General features: G+C 37.7%; 1 protein-coding gene across 6 annotated transcripts in view; it reads right to left on the bottom strand.

Annotated features, from left to right (window-relative positions):
* The window catches only part of ERC1 (ELKS/RAB6-interacting/CAST family member 1), a 296,218-nt gene that overhangs the window by 103,836 nt on the left and 175,696 nt on the right, over positions 1-16,686 (bottom strand). For all 6 annotated transcript variants that reach the window (XM_075159301.1, XM_075159329.1, XM_075159320.1 and 3 more), the window contains one exon: positions 1,497-1,657. In XM_075159301.1, the coding sequence (XP_075015402.1) occupies positions 1,497-1,657 (161 nt within the window). The remainder of the gene's footprint in view (positions 1-1,496; positions 1,658-16,686) is intronic.

Here is a 16,686-nt window from a genome sequence, read left to right as displayed (position 1 = left end):
TTTTTCCATCTTTCTCTCCATGTGCTGACAGCATTACCATTCTCTCCAGTATTCTTCATCCTTCTGAGGCACAATGGATCTACCAGTTTATGCAGTTCCTGATACTACATTTCAGTACAACAACTTTCCAACAATAACTTACTCAGCTAAGAGAGGTCATCATTTAAAAGAAGGGAGTAGTTATATTAAAGGCTCTAGAGCTACACAATTCCAAATACATTTCAGGATATACTGTACACTACGTGTATATTTTAATGAGAAGGTTTGGCAGAGCAGTTTGGCAGAAGAAAGTACTGCCAAGTGATTGGATATGGGATATATCTCCAGTTGCTTTGGATTCCCACATCACCTTAAGAGCTATTCTTCCCATCCCCCAATACACCAACTTTCAAGACAGTCAAATTTATAGCTCAATAAAATTTTTTATTAAAAATAAAAAGTGCGGCTTTTAAATACTGCAGTCTTCCAGCGTCCTTATGCCAGGTCTAGATCAGACTGTTGTAGCTGAATATGAAGCTGGGGAGGCTTGGCCCACTTTATACAGCACTCCTAAGTTAGAGTTTCAAGATCTAAGCCACCTCTCTTTCCAGTTTGTAACAGCTGTTTTTCTATCCTTTCATTAGGAAAAAAAAAAAAAGGAAAGAGGCTAGCGTAGAAAAGTTAAATAAATAAATAATGGCTCACAAAACCACAGTGGAGGAACCACTGCTGGTCCTGCCAATAAAAATGTTCCTTCTCTTCAGGGCTGGCTAAACAACTGAAAGTGTTTCTAATGAACTGCTGGCAGCACTATCCATCATTGCACTAAATGGATTCATGTCTCCCTAAACTAAGGATAACTATTTATCTATAATGCACGGTCAGAAATTAGGAAGTATTTAAGCCTTAGAAGTCTAATTCCTCACTGCTCCCCACCTCCTCAAAACTTGGTTTTATTCAGGCTTTCTTACGTAAGGATGACAAGAGAAGTCTGACTGATAGAGAATTTCAAACTCTGTTCCAGTGATAATGAATCATCCGTATGAGTTTGAAAAATACTTTAGCAGACCAGACATTTGCAATCTGATTTTAGCATTACAACTACCTAATATTATGTTTATCTCTTCCCTCTTTCCTTTTTGTCATTTGCTATACTGACTTGTGTCTTACCTTAAAGTACATTATAAGCTACCCAAAGCAAGATGGCACATTCATAAGACACACAAAATAATTGAGTCCCAATAATTGTTTAAAATCTTTGAAGATGCTATTATGCAAATAATAGTAGTCTACTGCAAATGATGAGAAGGAATAAATGGTTTTGAGCTCTAAAGAAAGCCTGAAAGTAAAGCAGGTAATCCCTGGTCAGAAGTCTTTTCTGAAGGCTTGACTGATTACATATACATATACTGCTATCTATAGAGACATATTCCTACAGTGGCTGTCTTTAGAACACCAGAGGAGAATTCAGAGATATCAATAAAACATGCTTACAAATAATGGAAAGAAAGACTTACTTCATCTCCAGGACTTCCTCCAAATGTTTCCTTCTTTCAGCTCGTAGGTTGGTCAAATGGGTTTCCTTCTCAGCCAAAGACTGTTGTGTAGAGGACAATTTTGCTTTCATTGACTCCAGCTCCTGCTTAACCTTCTCCATGGCCATCATCAGCTCTTCTACCTAAAACATTTTTGGGGAAGACAGGAGGAGAGAAAAATAGTGTAATGTGATCAACTGGAACTTACTAAACGTCATAACTAAATTGGAGCACAAAGGTTAGCAGTGCATGTACACTGCATAACACTTCTGTAGACTGGAAGCATCATCTAGTGCTGTGGACAGGACATCTACACTTGATTGAAGCAACATTACAGTCTGTGAATTAACATAGTCTGGTCACTGGAACGTTACCATTACAATACGAAATTACAAATCTTCAACTCTTCAGTACTTCTATTTTAGAAAATGTACCACAAGGTAAAAGGATGGCCTATATATATTAAAATTAGCCCACAAAAATGCTAGGTATTAAATAGAATACATCGATAATATACCAAAAGTATAAAAAACTTTCTCTGTAAATGATGCCGAAATAAAAATGACATATCCACTGTAAGAATGAAGGTAATGTTTCCGAAACAAGAAGAGGACTGGGTTCCCATGAAGATGTTAGTAAGGCTACTTCCCTCAAAATATCTGCTGAACAATGCTTACAGGCACGTTTTGTGATTTAGCAACGTAAAAGACATTCAGAGAGTTGCTCATGGCAGACAGGTACAGCAGAACAATGCTCATATCTTCGGCAAATGGGAAAGGTTCAGAATTAACATGACACTAAATTCTAGCATAGATATTACACAACTGAACATAGTCATATTTTATTCTGCACTTGGAGCAGGTTCTGTCTCAGGTAGAATTTATCACTAATTAACACGCAAACCCACAATAAATGCTCAAGTATAGCTACATGTAACATACAAAAACTTCTGGATATTCTTTTAATAATTTATAATGATGCTCGATGGCACACATTGCTTTCACTGACTTCTTCCATATAGATTTTCTCTTTCTATCACAACCAAGTGTTCATAAACAATTTCATAGTGTGCTTCAAATGGGAGAAACTCTGATGCTACTGTTGCACATAATCAAACATTTGTATAGAGTTAGTCTGACAATACAGCACTGCATTGCATTTATATCCCTGCGTAACAATCAACTTGTGCTCCATTCTGGAAGTGAATTACTGAAATTATATTAAGCTCAATTTCTACTTACATGTTTTTACAAAGAGAGTTGGGCATATCACTCGCTATACAGGTGCTGGAGGATGGAAGGTATGGAACACACCACCCCTTGCTTTAACAAATCCTGTACTCCTAAAGGCAAAGCTAATGACTCAGGACAAACACGGATAACAGGATTGGTTTTCATCCTCAATCAGTGATAGAGCAAGAAACATTGCAATTCAGAATTAGCAGATTTATAAAAATCTAACATAGACATTGTGCAGTGCTTACTGCAGAAAGCCTATCTACTTCCACTCAAATGCAGCTGACAACAAGCTTTCTTCTTATGCCTAGCAAATTAAGAAAAACTTAAAATATGCAATTATCAAAACCGATTTGAAATGTACAGCCAATAATTCATCCAGTAATCAACAGACCAAAGGAGAATTTCAGTGACACATAGTCCAAACTGGCTAGCATGCATATAACCACCAAACTTTTCCTGTCTTATTAGTGTGTAGTGTGCAAAACAAGAGCAGAAACTCTGTCAATTTTTAAAACAAAAAGAAAACTCCATGACATGCAATAGAGAAATACATCAGAAAAGAATGCAAAGAAAAACTGCAGTAAGAATGAATAGCAAAAATACTACTAGGATGGAAACTGATGCCTAGAAAGAGAAAAATAGCAACATGCTGGGAGAGTGAAGGTGTATTAGTGTATCAGCTTCCAGGACGTCAGCTTCTACTTCCTTTGGGTGGATCAGAATTACCCACACAAACATTTTCCTTTAAACTGAGAAGAAAAGAGGCACACAAACTACAAAACCCTCTGCTTACAACAGAAAACAACCTCAAATAAACAAGCCCCCAGCCAACTGCAACAATCAAAACGGCTCGTGTCAATCTGTCGGTTGCCAAGATAAAACAATCTTTGAAGCATCATCTTTTCCATAATCAGGTTTGAAATATTTCTGACATCCTTCATTCCATTCCTAGTCATCAAGGTTTGCGATGCTTACGTGGAAGAGCTGGTTTGCTTGATGCAGACCTGTAGCATAAAAACTCTGTGCTGTTACAAAGACACAACGAGGTACTTAATCTTTTTCTCATTGCTCCATTTGGTAATTCTTTTAATTCTAAGGTTATATTCTGTATTTTTGCAGGTTAACAGAAAATTGATCTAATCATGTATTAGGAATGGCTGGAATGCAAGTGGCTTTTAAACTATGCCAACAACTTAGTTCACGGAACTGCCATTACCTTCCACCCTCTCCAGCAAGTACCATTTGTCATGCGATTTACTAAAGACAAAATTCACCAAAATAGTGATGACTGTGCTCACAATAAAGACTTCATTGTTCAGATTCATCAAGTTATAGATATTCCATGGGAGCATTTCAATTAAACTTCTACAAAACAAAATATTTTATTTGGCAGCTTATGAATCTTAGTGCAGACCTGTCTGTCTACGTCCCAGTAAGCAGTCCTGTGAGAAATGATACAAGAATATTCACTGGAAGCAAACTGCTTGCAAAGCATATCTAATTTAGCCTATACAAAAAACTTCAAATCTACCCTTGTTTTTTTTTACCCTGAGAGCAGCTAATTATATAACAAAGAAAAAATATTTGCCAAGAACCAGAGTTCTTGGCACGCTGAGACATTTTCAGAGACAGGCTGTTGACATTTTCAGTTTAACTGTAGGTAAGCTTGTGCCCTGTCAGTTACAACTAGAAAGTTTCCACTTCAGAAGGTGTTAAGAGTGCACTCTGCTCCTCTTTTCTCTCTGCTCAATTAATAGTATATAAAGCAGAGTATATCTCTGACTACCTATGACCTACCCTTCTTCACGTATTCTGAGCAGAATGGATCTGCAGAGAACTTAAATGAAGGCTATTTTTTCATTGCTTTTAGGCCCTAAGTGACCTGACCAGGTGACAGCTTATCTTTAAGGAAGAACAGGAAGCTGAATGAAGTTTCCATCAGAGGAGAGAGTTCCTGAGAGACTGAACAAACTATGTGAAAGAGGGAAAACTAGGTCAATCAGATCAGTACAGGATTCACAGTAACAGGAAAGGGAAACGTCAACATAGGATAGATTTTTTACATAGTATTACATCTCCTTAGAAAGCATGAAAGCAAGGGGGAGAGAAAAGGGAGTACAACAGGAGAAGTTTATCTACCACGTCAATGGCAGCCTGTAAAGAAATAGAAGAAATGATGTAATACAGAAAAAAATCAAGCCCTTTTCAGGAGACTGTCTACCATCTTAACCTCCCTGCTCCTACAAACTCTGATTTCAGGTTCCTCTGATGCAGCTGCCAATCAGAAAAGAGGCTGTTGCATAGACATACAGTTACCACATTATCTCCAAAGTATGTGGCGTTGCTGGTAAGCTTTTCTGGCCATTGGGTAATGTGAAGCCAGGGACTTCCGAAGACCTTGGTCAAGTTCTGGAAAAGTCAGTAAAGAGACAGTAAAATTGAGAAAGGGACTGGATATACAAAATATTAATGAGGCTGGGGATCCTACCAACCTCCATACTAGCTCCTGGAAAGATTACTGATGATCAGGATCAGTATCAGATCAAATTCCCACCTGTTATGCGAGGAGAACTAATGCACTACTGAAAATTTCTGAGACACAGTAGATACTTCAGGCCAGGAAGAAGGCTACATCAACTGATGTGGTTGGTATTGGTTGCCTTTTAAAATCGGAGCCCAAAGACTCCAATACCTAAGGTCAATCCAGACAGACAGGCTAACTAAAGCAGCCTCAGGATCCCCAAACGCTTCAGCGTGTTTAAATTGCAATGTAGTGGCAGCTACCTTTTTCTTCCCATTGTGAACTTCATCCTCAGTGATGAAGGATCACCTGAAGAGGACTTTTCCACTGCACAGAAAATTGAAAAAGGCTTCCACAGCCCTCTCAGGAAGATAGCTCTGGAGCTTAATTTTCTGCTTACACTTTGTGAGAGAAGCAGAGCAATTTTGGGCCATCATCCGAGCAACAAATGCATCATGAATGCTAGTAACATGATGTAATTCACTATAGTGGTACTGTGCAAACATAAAGAGGCAAGGGACAAAGTCATCAATATGGCAAAATTCTATGAACTTGAAAAAGATTTGCAGTGGCAGAAGATCTGTTCTGAAATGGTGATCCATGCAATCCACTTTTACATGCTATGTGCATATAAAGAGAGAGGAAAAAGCTAAAGAACGCCCTCCACAGAGACTGCAAAGGAAAATTTTCCAGTCTTAAGGACAGGATATGAATGCACCCATAGTTCATACGTATATGACTGGCTTAAATAATATTTATTAAGGATAGCAAATCACTGGTACACTATATATAAAAAGTTCTATGTTAATGTTAGATAAGACTCCTCCCTGCCTGTATATTAACAATTCTCTCTTTGCAGAAGAGACTGTATTTCTCTCCGTTATTAATTTTTTCAGAGAACCAAGGAATGGTTGGGTTGGAAGGAACCTTTAAAGATCATCTAGTCCAATCCCCCTGCCATGGGCAAGGACATCTTTCACTAGATCAGGTTGTAAAAATCCCTGTCCAATCTGACCTTGAAGACTTCCAATGATGGGGTATCTGCAACTTCTCTGGGCAACCTGTCCCCCACAGTGTCTCGCCACTCTCATCGTAAAAAATTTCCTCCTTATGTGCAGTCTAAATCTAACCTCTTCTGGTTTAAAAACACTGTCCCTTGTCCTGTCACTACAGGCCTTGGTAAAAAGTCTCTCTCCGTCATTCTTATAAGACCCTTTATACATTGAAAGGCCGCAATAAGGTCTCCCCGGAGCCTTCTCTTGTCCAGGCTGAATAACCCCAACTCTCTTAGCCCTTCTTCATAGGAGAAGTGTTTCATCCCCCTGATCATTTTCATGGCCCTCCTCTGGACCCGCTCCAACGGGTCCATGTCTGTCTTGTGCTGAGGGCTCCAGCACTGGACGCAGTACTCCAGGTGGGGTCTCACGAGAGCTGAGTAGAGGGGGAGAATCACCTCCCTTGACCTGCTGGCCACACTTCTTTTGATGGAGGCCAGGATACGGTTGGCCTTCTGGGCTGCGAGCGCACATTGCTGGCTCATGTCCAGTTTTTCATCCACCAGTACCCCCAAGTCTTTCTCCACAGGGCTGCTCTCAATCCCTTCATGCCCCAGCCTGTATTGATACCAGGGGTTGCCCCGACCCAGGTGCAGGACCTTGCACTTGGCCTTGTTGGACCTCATGAGGTTTTTCACTGATTCAGCAAAAGTTTCAACCATCCAGATGGTCCAAGGTATCTGTTAGTCTTGTTATTTTTCCTTCCTCATTCTTTTTTTTTCTTTTAATCAAGCAAAAAAGACTGCATATCAGTCCACAATTAAAAGTCTCAAACGGCATGACAAAGTGATTTGACTGTTACACTAAAGACCCTACTCCTAAACTGGAGATACAGTACTTTATGTGCAGTGATACATGGGAAACTTATAGTTTAATGTTTAATTACACATCTGAAAACAGACACATTTTTATGTTTCTGACTGAAGGAAAGAAATTATATTTCTTTCAGTATACATACAGACACAGTGGGCTATGGAATAGCTGTTTATATTCATTATTGTGTCTCAAAAGTTCCAGACGGAATACAAAATGATGAAATTTTAGAGAATACAGATACAAATACCAACACGAACAATTCATTTTCCATAAATCAATCACTAGAGATCTTATTTTCAAAACCACCTCAGCAGGCTAACTTGTATATTTAAAATTATTGGCTTTCTGAACATAGACCTTTCTTGTATAAACAAGAAATTAGCATTTCAAGACAAAATGTACTAGAAATCTGTACTTCTGCCCAAAATGAATTAGGCCAGCAAAACAAAAAGTCTTACATTACAAGTCAGTAGTAAGAACACGGCAAAAAAATATTAACATTTCTCAAAGTGTCACTCACTCTCTCAGAGGACAGTCTCCTACTTTTCTACAGCTCTTAAGTTTTTAAACTATTTTTCATTTCACTGTGTACATTACTGAAATGATAAAGGGACTGCAAATTTCTGCATTATCTTTTACTTAGTTGAACTGATTAGACTGCAGGACAGAGAGAAGGGAAAGAAATAGACATGAAAAGAAAGACAAAGACAAGAGTTCTGGCTCCATGCAAACTTGTTTGGATCCCAGAAAAATTTCCCAGAACAGATGTTAAGACATGGAAAAAGCACAGGCCAGACTTCGGACTTAAGTATGTAATTTAACTGCCTCAAGTAACATATTACAGGGAGAAAGCATTGAGTCTGACATAACTTGGATTGCCAGCAGGACCAGATGGTTTGCTTAAATCACAAGCTAATAAACCTTTACACAAAATAAGAGGGAAATGAATTATGGTTTCATCATAGCCCCATTTTCGTTAAAGCAGTAGGGTGGCTTTAGGTACTCTTAAAGATTATATCCAAGACGCTTAAGTAAATTCTTGGCTATTCTGAATTAAGGGAACAACTTTCAAATTCTTATAGATATTGGGAAAGCAGTTAGGCATAGCTTTTTGAGAGCTAAAAATATCAGAGGAGAACGAGAGAAATAAGTAAGCAGTAACAAGAAAAATCTTCCCTTCCCTCCCCCCCTGATAAAATTAAAATGTAATTTCTGGTTTGTAAGGTAAGGACAGCACTCAACTAGGAGAACAGCTGAAAGCTCTGCCACAGTGACAGCAGAAGGGTATAAAGCAGAAAGGCTCTGCCCCATCACACAGGCTGGAGCTCTGGCTCCAATTCAAGCCCCTCTTATTCACCACCAGTGCATGAGTATGCATATGCCTGGAGGTGGACAGAGGAACGCATCATGGCTACTGGCTTCTCTACTATGACAACGTGATCACCACTAGTCCTTTTGAAGCAGATACATAAGGGGTTAAGATCCTTTACCTTCATTTTTATTCTGTAATTGTAGGCACTATAAAGATACCCTAAGTTGAACAGATGTTCACCTAAAGAGAGCGTTTTTCCCTACACTATACGTATCACCCTATATAACTGTTTCACTTGTTCTGTGTGGTCACTGTTAATGAACATTGGCATAAGATCCTATGCAGATAAGTGAAAAACTTTTTTTCTTTTTTTTCTTCACTAGTTGAAATTCCTTAGTTGAAGACCCTATCTAAAGACACTCAGAAATAAACACAGCAGAATATTTTGCAACAATTAAGATGTTTCTATACATCACATTTACCTCCATCTCAAAGAGGATGCCAGATTTACAGCACCCCTTTTGCCAAGGTCAACTGTGTATAGTATCAGAGGACTGTGGCAGACTGTACACAGAGAAGAGTTCTGTTTTGTTCACAATAAAGAGGGGAGTTAGTGTCAAAGCTGTGAAAATGGCTGGTGGATTATCAGTTCTCCAGAGAAAAGGCAGGATCTTCTGATCATTTGTAATATACAGCAGTAATTTTAGGGATGAACTTTGTGTTTCTTCACCTTAGTGTGTGACTTTATTAAGTCTTTGTGCCTTTGATTTTTAGGTTGTTAGAATTTTGTACATTCAGCATCCCTGATAAAATACAGGGTTTTGGTGGCTTAAAAGAACTGGTGCCACTGTCCCATTCTTACATTATTAATTGGGAAAAGGGAGAGGAGAAAGATAAAGAGAGAGAACAAAAGACTATGGTCTGAAAAGCTGCAGGATACTGTAGTTGAATGCAAATTTTCTTATCACTGTGAAAGTGAGATACTTAGACAGCTGATGTCTCTTGTTTCCATGAGTTGGTATCTCAGCAAAAACTTTCATTATAAAAAAAGCATCTGATAATGAAGAGGAGTTAATGCTCTGTGTTGCTCCTTACTGCCTCCACTAATGGCTCTAGGCAATGAAGAGCACTAATATTAGACTGACCCGATGATATCTGACATTACAATGTCACTCCTGCAGAACTCACAGAAATAGAAATATAGGAGTCTTCGTCAACGAGTACGTTACTTGAGCATCAATCAAGACTGCTTTTTGCTCATACTCTGAGAGCACTGAGCTCTTGTATGAAGGAGGAGGAATCAAAATTCACAGATGTTTGGAAAAGAAAAAACTCCTGAGCCACCAGACTTCAGGACTGGGTAAGTCACAGCTGTGTCCTGTTAGGATGTTTGGAGGAAGCTTTGACAGTTGTATCTCCTAAATGAGGGCCATAAGCCATATAAATAAGCAACAGCCTATTGCTGGGACAAGAGCTCTTGAGAAGGAAGCAATAATTGTCTCTGCTTAACACATACAAAATATTTGAGTCAGGCCTGGAAAAAATAAGTGAAAAACTGAATTCTGTTTTCTATTGAAGACAGAAATCTGTTGTGGTCTCTGGTATCTGAAAACTATAACAAGTTACAATTTTATTTCTGCATTTCCCTCAACTGGAACCATTATCTGATGAAGTATTCTCATTATGCTTTTTCACCCTTGCAACCATACCAAAGGAAGCTGTCCTGTTTTATTTTACATGGCTCTACAGTCTTAGGAAACTGTCTTGCATTTATCTTCTGTGGTTAGCAGTGAATTTCTCCAGCCCCTTGGGAACACAGCAGCAATTGCTATTTCAAGGGATAACAAACAATTCAAGGGATAACAATCTTTCAAAAAACCCGGATTTTGATCACCATTTAAAAATCTCTACAGAGGCAGAGAGACTAGAATTTAGCACATTTAGCACATTCTGCATAGTTTTGCACTCACTCATTTAGCACGATTTTTTACATCCAAACAAAATCTCTAGAACTATGGTTAATTCATGAAACTCCAGCCACAGCGCTAAACATGGACATCTTCAAAATAACGTGACCTTTCTTAAGGTACATCTACTCCGTGATTGATGCTAAGACAGCAGTAGCAATTGGGCCAAAGGAATCCTTTCAGCTCAGACTAATTGCCCAAGGATTTCAGCAGTTTTTCACAAGCTTTCTGTAGATCATGCTGATTACCATTTTGCTGCATTTTAGACAGTTTCAGGGTAACTAGGATATGTCACATGGCAGGCAGTTTAGACATAATTGAATAATATTCAAAGTGAATATTTAATGCTGTGCTACATAGCGTAGCATAGGTTGTCACTTTATATAGCACTGACTTATTCTCCAAAGAGAAAAATTCTGGAATGCTGTATTAACTCACTACATGTAGTGAAAAAATGGTACGTTAATTCCACATACAACTTTAACACTCTTTTCCCAAATGACATTAAAGATCATGAACATAAATACATGAAAGCACAGATATTATGTGAAAGCACATGCATTGTCACATGAAGGTTGAACATGTGGCTAACTGAAGAAGTACGGTCTCGCTGGCAAGCTCAGGAAAGTTTCCACCTCTACTAACTTGTGGAAGCAAATCTTTAGCATTGTAGTCTACAGAAAGCAACTAGCAGAACCTAGCCATCATAATTAAAAAGTGATCCCAACTTACTGAGCCAAGTGAACTCGGGCTGAAATTCAGTGAAGGGTTTGAAGGAATCTGATGGTAAAGAGCAGTATAGCAAAGTCTGGAAGCTTTTGTGTGAGTAGGCAATGTTTCAAAAAGAGGCATCCTCAATTTAATGAACCTCAAGTCCGTTACTCTTTTGTGTTTTTCTATATAGGAGAATGGTCTGGAGAGGAATAAAATTTCTTTTCTTGCACTTCATGGATTTTGGGGAAAGATCGATTATGTCAGAAAAAGAGTATATATTTTTAAATTTATGAATCTAATGTACAAGTCTAATGAACTTTTCTAATGCTCTAATCTACTTATTATTGTATCACACTTGCATCTGGGATCACAGTCAAAGAACGCAACTGGAAAATGGAAAAGAAATTCCAAATGAAAAAAGCACAAGACTAGCTTTAAACAAATATTAACACAAGTATTTGCTTGGGTCCTCACAATTCCAAGCAAGCATTAATGTAACCAAATCTGCATGACTTTCTCCTTCAAACCAGACTTGAAGGCAACTCAATACTTTGATTTTCTCTTGAGCCACAACAAATAAAATACTATCTAGAGGTAGGTACTTGAGAAAACAATATAACGAGTAGAGAGATGCCAAGATAGAGCTTTGTCTAGAATACTTGACTGTGATAGAAGGCATAATGTGAAATGAGTATTTATCTGTTAAACAATAAAAAAGGATAAAAATCCAGACAAAATGATCTTAAAATCAGCATTTGCACCAAATTTCTATATAATAGTTTCCATCAGTATTTCTCATTTCATTAAATGAAAAGGTGACTTATATGGAGAAATGCTCAATGTATATTTGGAACAGAGGTTAATTACCCTTTCAGTGTCCCCAATTCTCCTAAAAGTCATCAAGTTTTGCCCACTTTGCAATCTTAAACGAGTGTAACAAATTAAACAAAACCAAAAGATTTAGAAGTTTTTTCCCCGACAATGTTAGAAAAAGACCTCTGTCCCAAAGTTTTTGGGCATGATTTTCTATTCATCGTTTTTATTCCTATTCATTCTTCTCTACTGGAGGCAAAAAAAAAATCCCCCAAGCCCCCAGCTAGGCAGAGCTGAACACATCTAAGACAGAAAAGAAAAAAAATTCCATTCTGTTACACCTCTTAAAAGGTACGTTACTGAATACAGAAGGAATTACATACTGAATCACCCTTCCCATATAAGAAGGTGACTCAATACAAATCTGGGTATTTTTAAAGGAAGGGGCTATGTAATCCATTTAAATACCTGGGGAGAAGAAGTAACTTTAAGGAGAAGTAGTGCTTCTAAAAAAGACTGCAAACATATTCATTGACAAGGACACAGTGCACAGTCAACTTTGCCTAGCCAAAATGCTTTCTCTAACCAAAGGAAAATAATCAGACAAAAGAATGAAAAAAAAAACACCTCTCTCGAAAAACAATGGCAAGACTATACTTCAGACTGACAACTGAGTAAAAGCTCTTAAAACAATTTCTATCAGTAAAAGAAATTAAAATATAAGTTTTTAGCATAGATTTTTTACTTAATATGAATTAAATACACAAATGACTTTGTACAAGTATGTATATACATACACTCAAAAACCAAAATGAGTTTGGCAGACTTTTATAGAAAGGAGCTTTGCAGAAAATATTGAAGAGAAGTTCAGCCAAAGAGAACGTAAACTGCTTAGAAAAATCAGTGGGAAGCAATGAGGCTGCAGCACCTTCACCCCCGAACCATACCTTGGATTACTGCCTTGATCTCCAATCACTTGGTTTATCAAACTTCTCATTAGGAGATACAGAAGAAGAGACAAAAACATTCATTAAAAGCAAACTGTTCAGCATCTGTTGCAGAGCAGTCAGAATTCTGATGTTTCTATGGTGTTCAGTAAGCACCTATAGGTAAGTGGTTCATGAGAAATTCCACTTATATTTTCCATTTACAGGAAGGAAGTAACTTAATGTGTCAGAATTTGTGCTGTGAAATAATTCCAACGCTCCACATATTTTAGAAAACATTTTAGATCTATTTCAGTAACAGAATGCTCAGTCAAAAGGGTGTGTGTTTTAATTTATTTTGCATTTTTAGAAGACACTTGATAGGATAGGGTCCAATATATAATAATTCTGTTGTAAATGTAGTTTCTCTTCTTACAAGAAAAGGTAGTCTAAGTAATATATGCTAGTGCAAGTGCAAGTGCGAGGTATCATTCAAAACTTGGCTAGAATTTCTGTACAGTAACTTACGGGTAAAAGAGAAAAGGCTCTTAGAGGCTGTACTCTATATTCAAACCTCTGCAGACCTTGTACTTACAATAGGGAAATCCTCGTGAACAGAAGATGGGGAAAAAGGAGAGAACTGTGAAGGTGGTTCTAGTTGAGTTATTAACCTATTTCATATTTATTTTTCCTTAATAAACAGATATGAAGTTTTAAGTAGGCATATGTGATAGAGAATTTCAGGAGTCTTGTTATCAACATATTTTACACGTAATATGTGCCTGAAAGAATACTAAATCCTGCTGAAATAACTTATAACGATAGTGGGAGAAAGGAATTAGCATAAGAAAATATATTTAAACAATACATTACTATTGCAATATTCAGTATTTTATTTTTTCTCAAAAGGCAAAGCAGAGAAGCCTGCCCTGTGTAGGATAAAAAGATACAGTGTATGAACATAGATATAGCTATTTATAGGTCTACAGACTTAACCTCATTTAAAATTTCCCACTGAGAACTGTAACTTCAAAAAAGTTGATGGAAGGTGTCAAGATCAGACTGCCAACTCAGAAATTTCAGTTTAAGTAACTACTTCAGGAAGGAAGGAAAGAACAGGTAATGGCCAGTATTTCATGCTTTTATTGGCCATAACATTTTAGGGTAAGGAGTTAGATGTTAGCTGATACTATATAGAGAGTGCATTTTAGCAGGAGTTGATATTTATGAGAGAACAGAGCTGCACTACTATCAGCAGAAATACAATTTAAAATTGTAAAACCTACTGTTTTTTAAATTTGAAGGAAATAAGATAGAGAAACATATGTTGTGGTCAGGCAGTGCATGATCTCACTCATAGAAATAGCAGCGTATTGTAAGGGCCACAATAACAGCTTCTGGTAAAAATATTTTTAGTAGTATTGCTTAGTAATAATACTAAGCAATTCCTGCCTCCACTTCTCAGTCCAGTCCCCACAGTTTAATGCTTCCTCAGATGTGCCTCGAGTTCTGTGTGGCGATCCATGAACCAGATCAGCAAATTGGTCCACATGAAAAAATTCTTTCAAAAATAAGATAATTATTATCATGAATTAGGACACTGATCCATTTTTCAGCAAGGCCCCAGAAAGACCCAGGCTGGGAAAATTGAAGGGATGTGCAGTGAAGTAAGGGAATGAAAGTGAGCGAAAAGAGGGAGGGCATAAGCATCTTAGGTCAGTACACATTTGTGAACTATGCCCTCCAATAATCAAGGCTCGAAATGCAAGTAATTCTTATATTGTGCTCCTTGAGCCAAGGACCTGACATTACTTATTATTGATTGACACTGAATCACAGAATCTGAACTTCTCTTTCACTTTGTTCCACAAAGAGGGCCTTATTCTTTCATGAAGATCGAAACATGTTTCCAGCATTGTTCTGGGAATGGTGCTGATTATGACTAAGTTGATATATAAGAGAACCTCGTGCCTCCTGCTGCAGGAGGAGGGATGGTAAGATGCACTAGAACAGTGAAAGAAAGTTTGTGACCAAGACAGGGCCTTTTGTCAAAGAAGATCTCCAGCAGTTTCTCCTAGGGAAGTAAAACTACCACTGTATTTTTGAGCAGGGAAAAACTTAAATTTAATTCTTTTTTTTTTTTTCCCCTGAGGAAGATAACAATAGCTTTACTGAAGTAAACTCAGATTTGGTTAATTCAGAAAAAGTGCCTGGATCTACATTTGTTTTTGCCATCTCTAATAGAAAGAACTTTATTATGGAAGTGTTTATCTGAGAAATCCTACCTTCAGCCTTACGGGCAGTACTTAAAAAGAAGTCTCCATACACCTTCTGACCTTCAGTCTAGAGGGCTGAACTAGTGGGATCAGCCGCAGTAGCACTTAACCCCACAGCTGTAAGGAATTTACAGTAATATTTACATACAGGATTCAGCAAGTGCACGAACAAAACCAGGTGAATATGTTAGAAAGAAAGAACTTGAAGAACTTTCAAGTTTTTATATCGTGTAAGATTCCCTCATCTGCTTTCTGTATGGCAGCGTTTCTGTTATAGAGAACAACAAGGTTAATAAAACTACGCCCAATCCAATGGGTGCATTGCTCCCAGCAAGAAATGCCTGATTTTATTTTTGTGATAGATGAAAGACAGAACAAGTCTAAGATCCTGAAAAAAACAGAAAGCTTTAGTCAGCTGGAGACATCTTACCATATATAGATTGCATATTAACACAGTTAACCCACTGCCACAGTTAATACACACTGCCAGGATATTTTCAAACACTGGATTAAAGACAGCAAGATTTTAATCTGAAATGGTTATCTGAGAAACATGAAATCCTGACTAGCTTCATGGACACTGTAATTCAAATCTGAAGCCTGTAAAATAGCAGGAAACCATACATCATGAGATAATGGAGGGTAGGATTACACAACACAGGGCTACAAAACCAACATTAAATATTGGGGCAGAGGTACACACACATGAGATGTCCTCATACCTTGAACCACTTAAAGCCAACATGGTTGACCTCATGCACTGATTCATTAAACAGCTTCAGACAGGCAGTGAAGTGGCAGAATGGTAGAAAACAAGATAAACAGAAGAGAGGAAAGAAAAAGCATGCAATTAAAAGCAAATTATAATCAGTTTGGACAACATTAACATTTTAAAATCACACATATCATTCATACTTGGTCGAAGAATGATCCTAACCTATTATTGTTTGTAAAAATCAAAGGATTTGCCATTAATATTGTATAGAAAACAGAGCCTTGCATTTTAAAACTCTAAAGCTATCTAAGAGTGTCTTTCACAATTCTATAAAGAACCTCCACAGAACACAATAGAATAAAGAGGGCATTCTTTTAAAGTAATTGAAGGAATATGAAATGAAAAACATTTGAAGAAAAGTCTCCTCCTCACCTTGGAAAAACAGCTACTTGCCACCACTCTGTTACTCGACTGTATTTAATTGATACCAAAACAAAATCCTATTGGACAATATGGGGCACAGCAGCTCTCCCAGTGCTGACTGGAACAAGACAATCCAGTTGCTTTTCCTTCGTGCCGTCCTGTTGGTCATATCTTAAAAACTATAATTGGTCAGAGCTGACAGTTTAGTTCTTCTGTTGGAGTAAGACACTGCTGTCAATCAGTGACGGTACAGACGCTGACTTTTCCCTCTTCAGATCCCGCTGCTTTCAATCCATCCTTCTTTCTGCTCCTCACTTCTGTACAAACTACTACATCCAAATTAATTTCTTTTTCACAATGCTGTTGCCCACCATATTCCACCAATATTTTCCTGTA

This window comes from Calonectris borealis, chromosome 1 (genome assembly GCF_964195595.1).
Source record: "Calonectris borealis chromosome 1, bCalBor7.hap1.2, whole genome shotgun sequence".
Lineage (NCBI taxonomy): Eukaryota > Metazoa > Chordata > Aves > Procellariiformes > Procellariidae > Calonectris > Calonectris borealis.
This window is presented reverse-complemented; position numbering and strand designations above follow the sequence as displayed.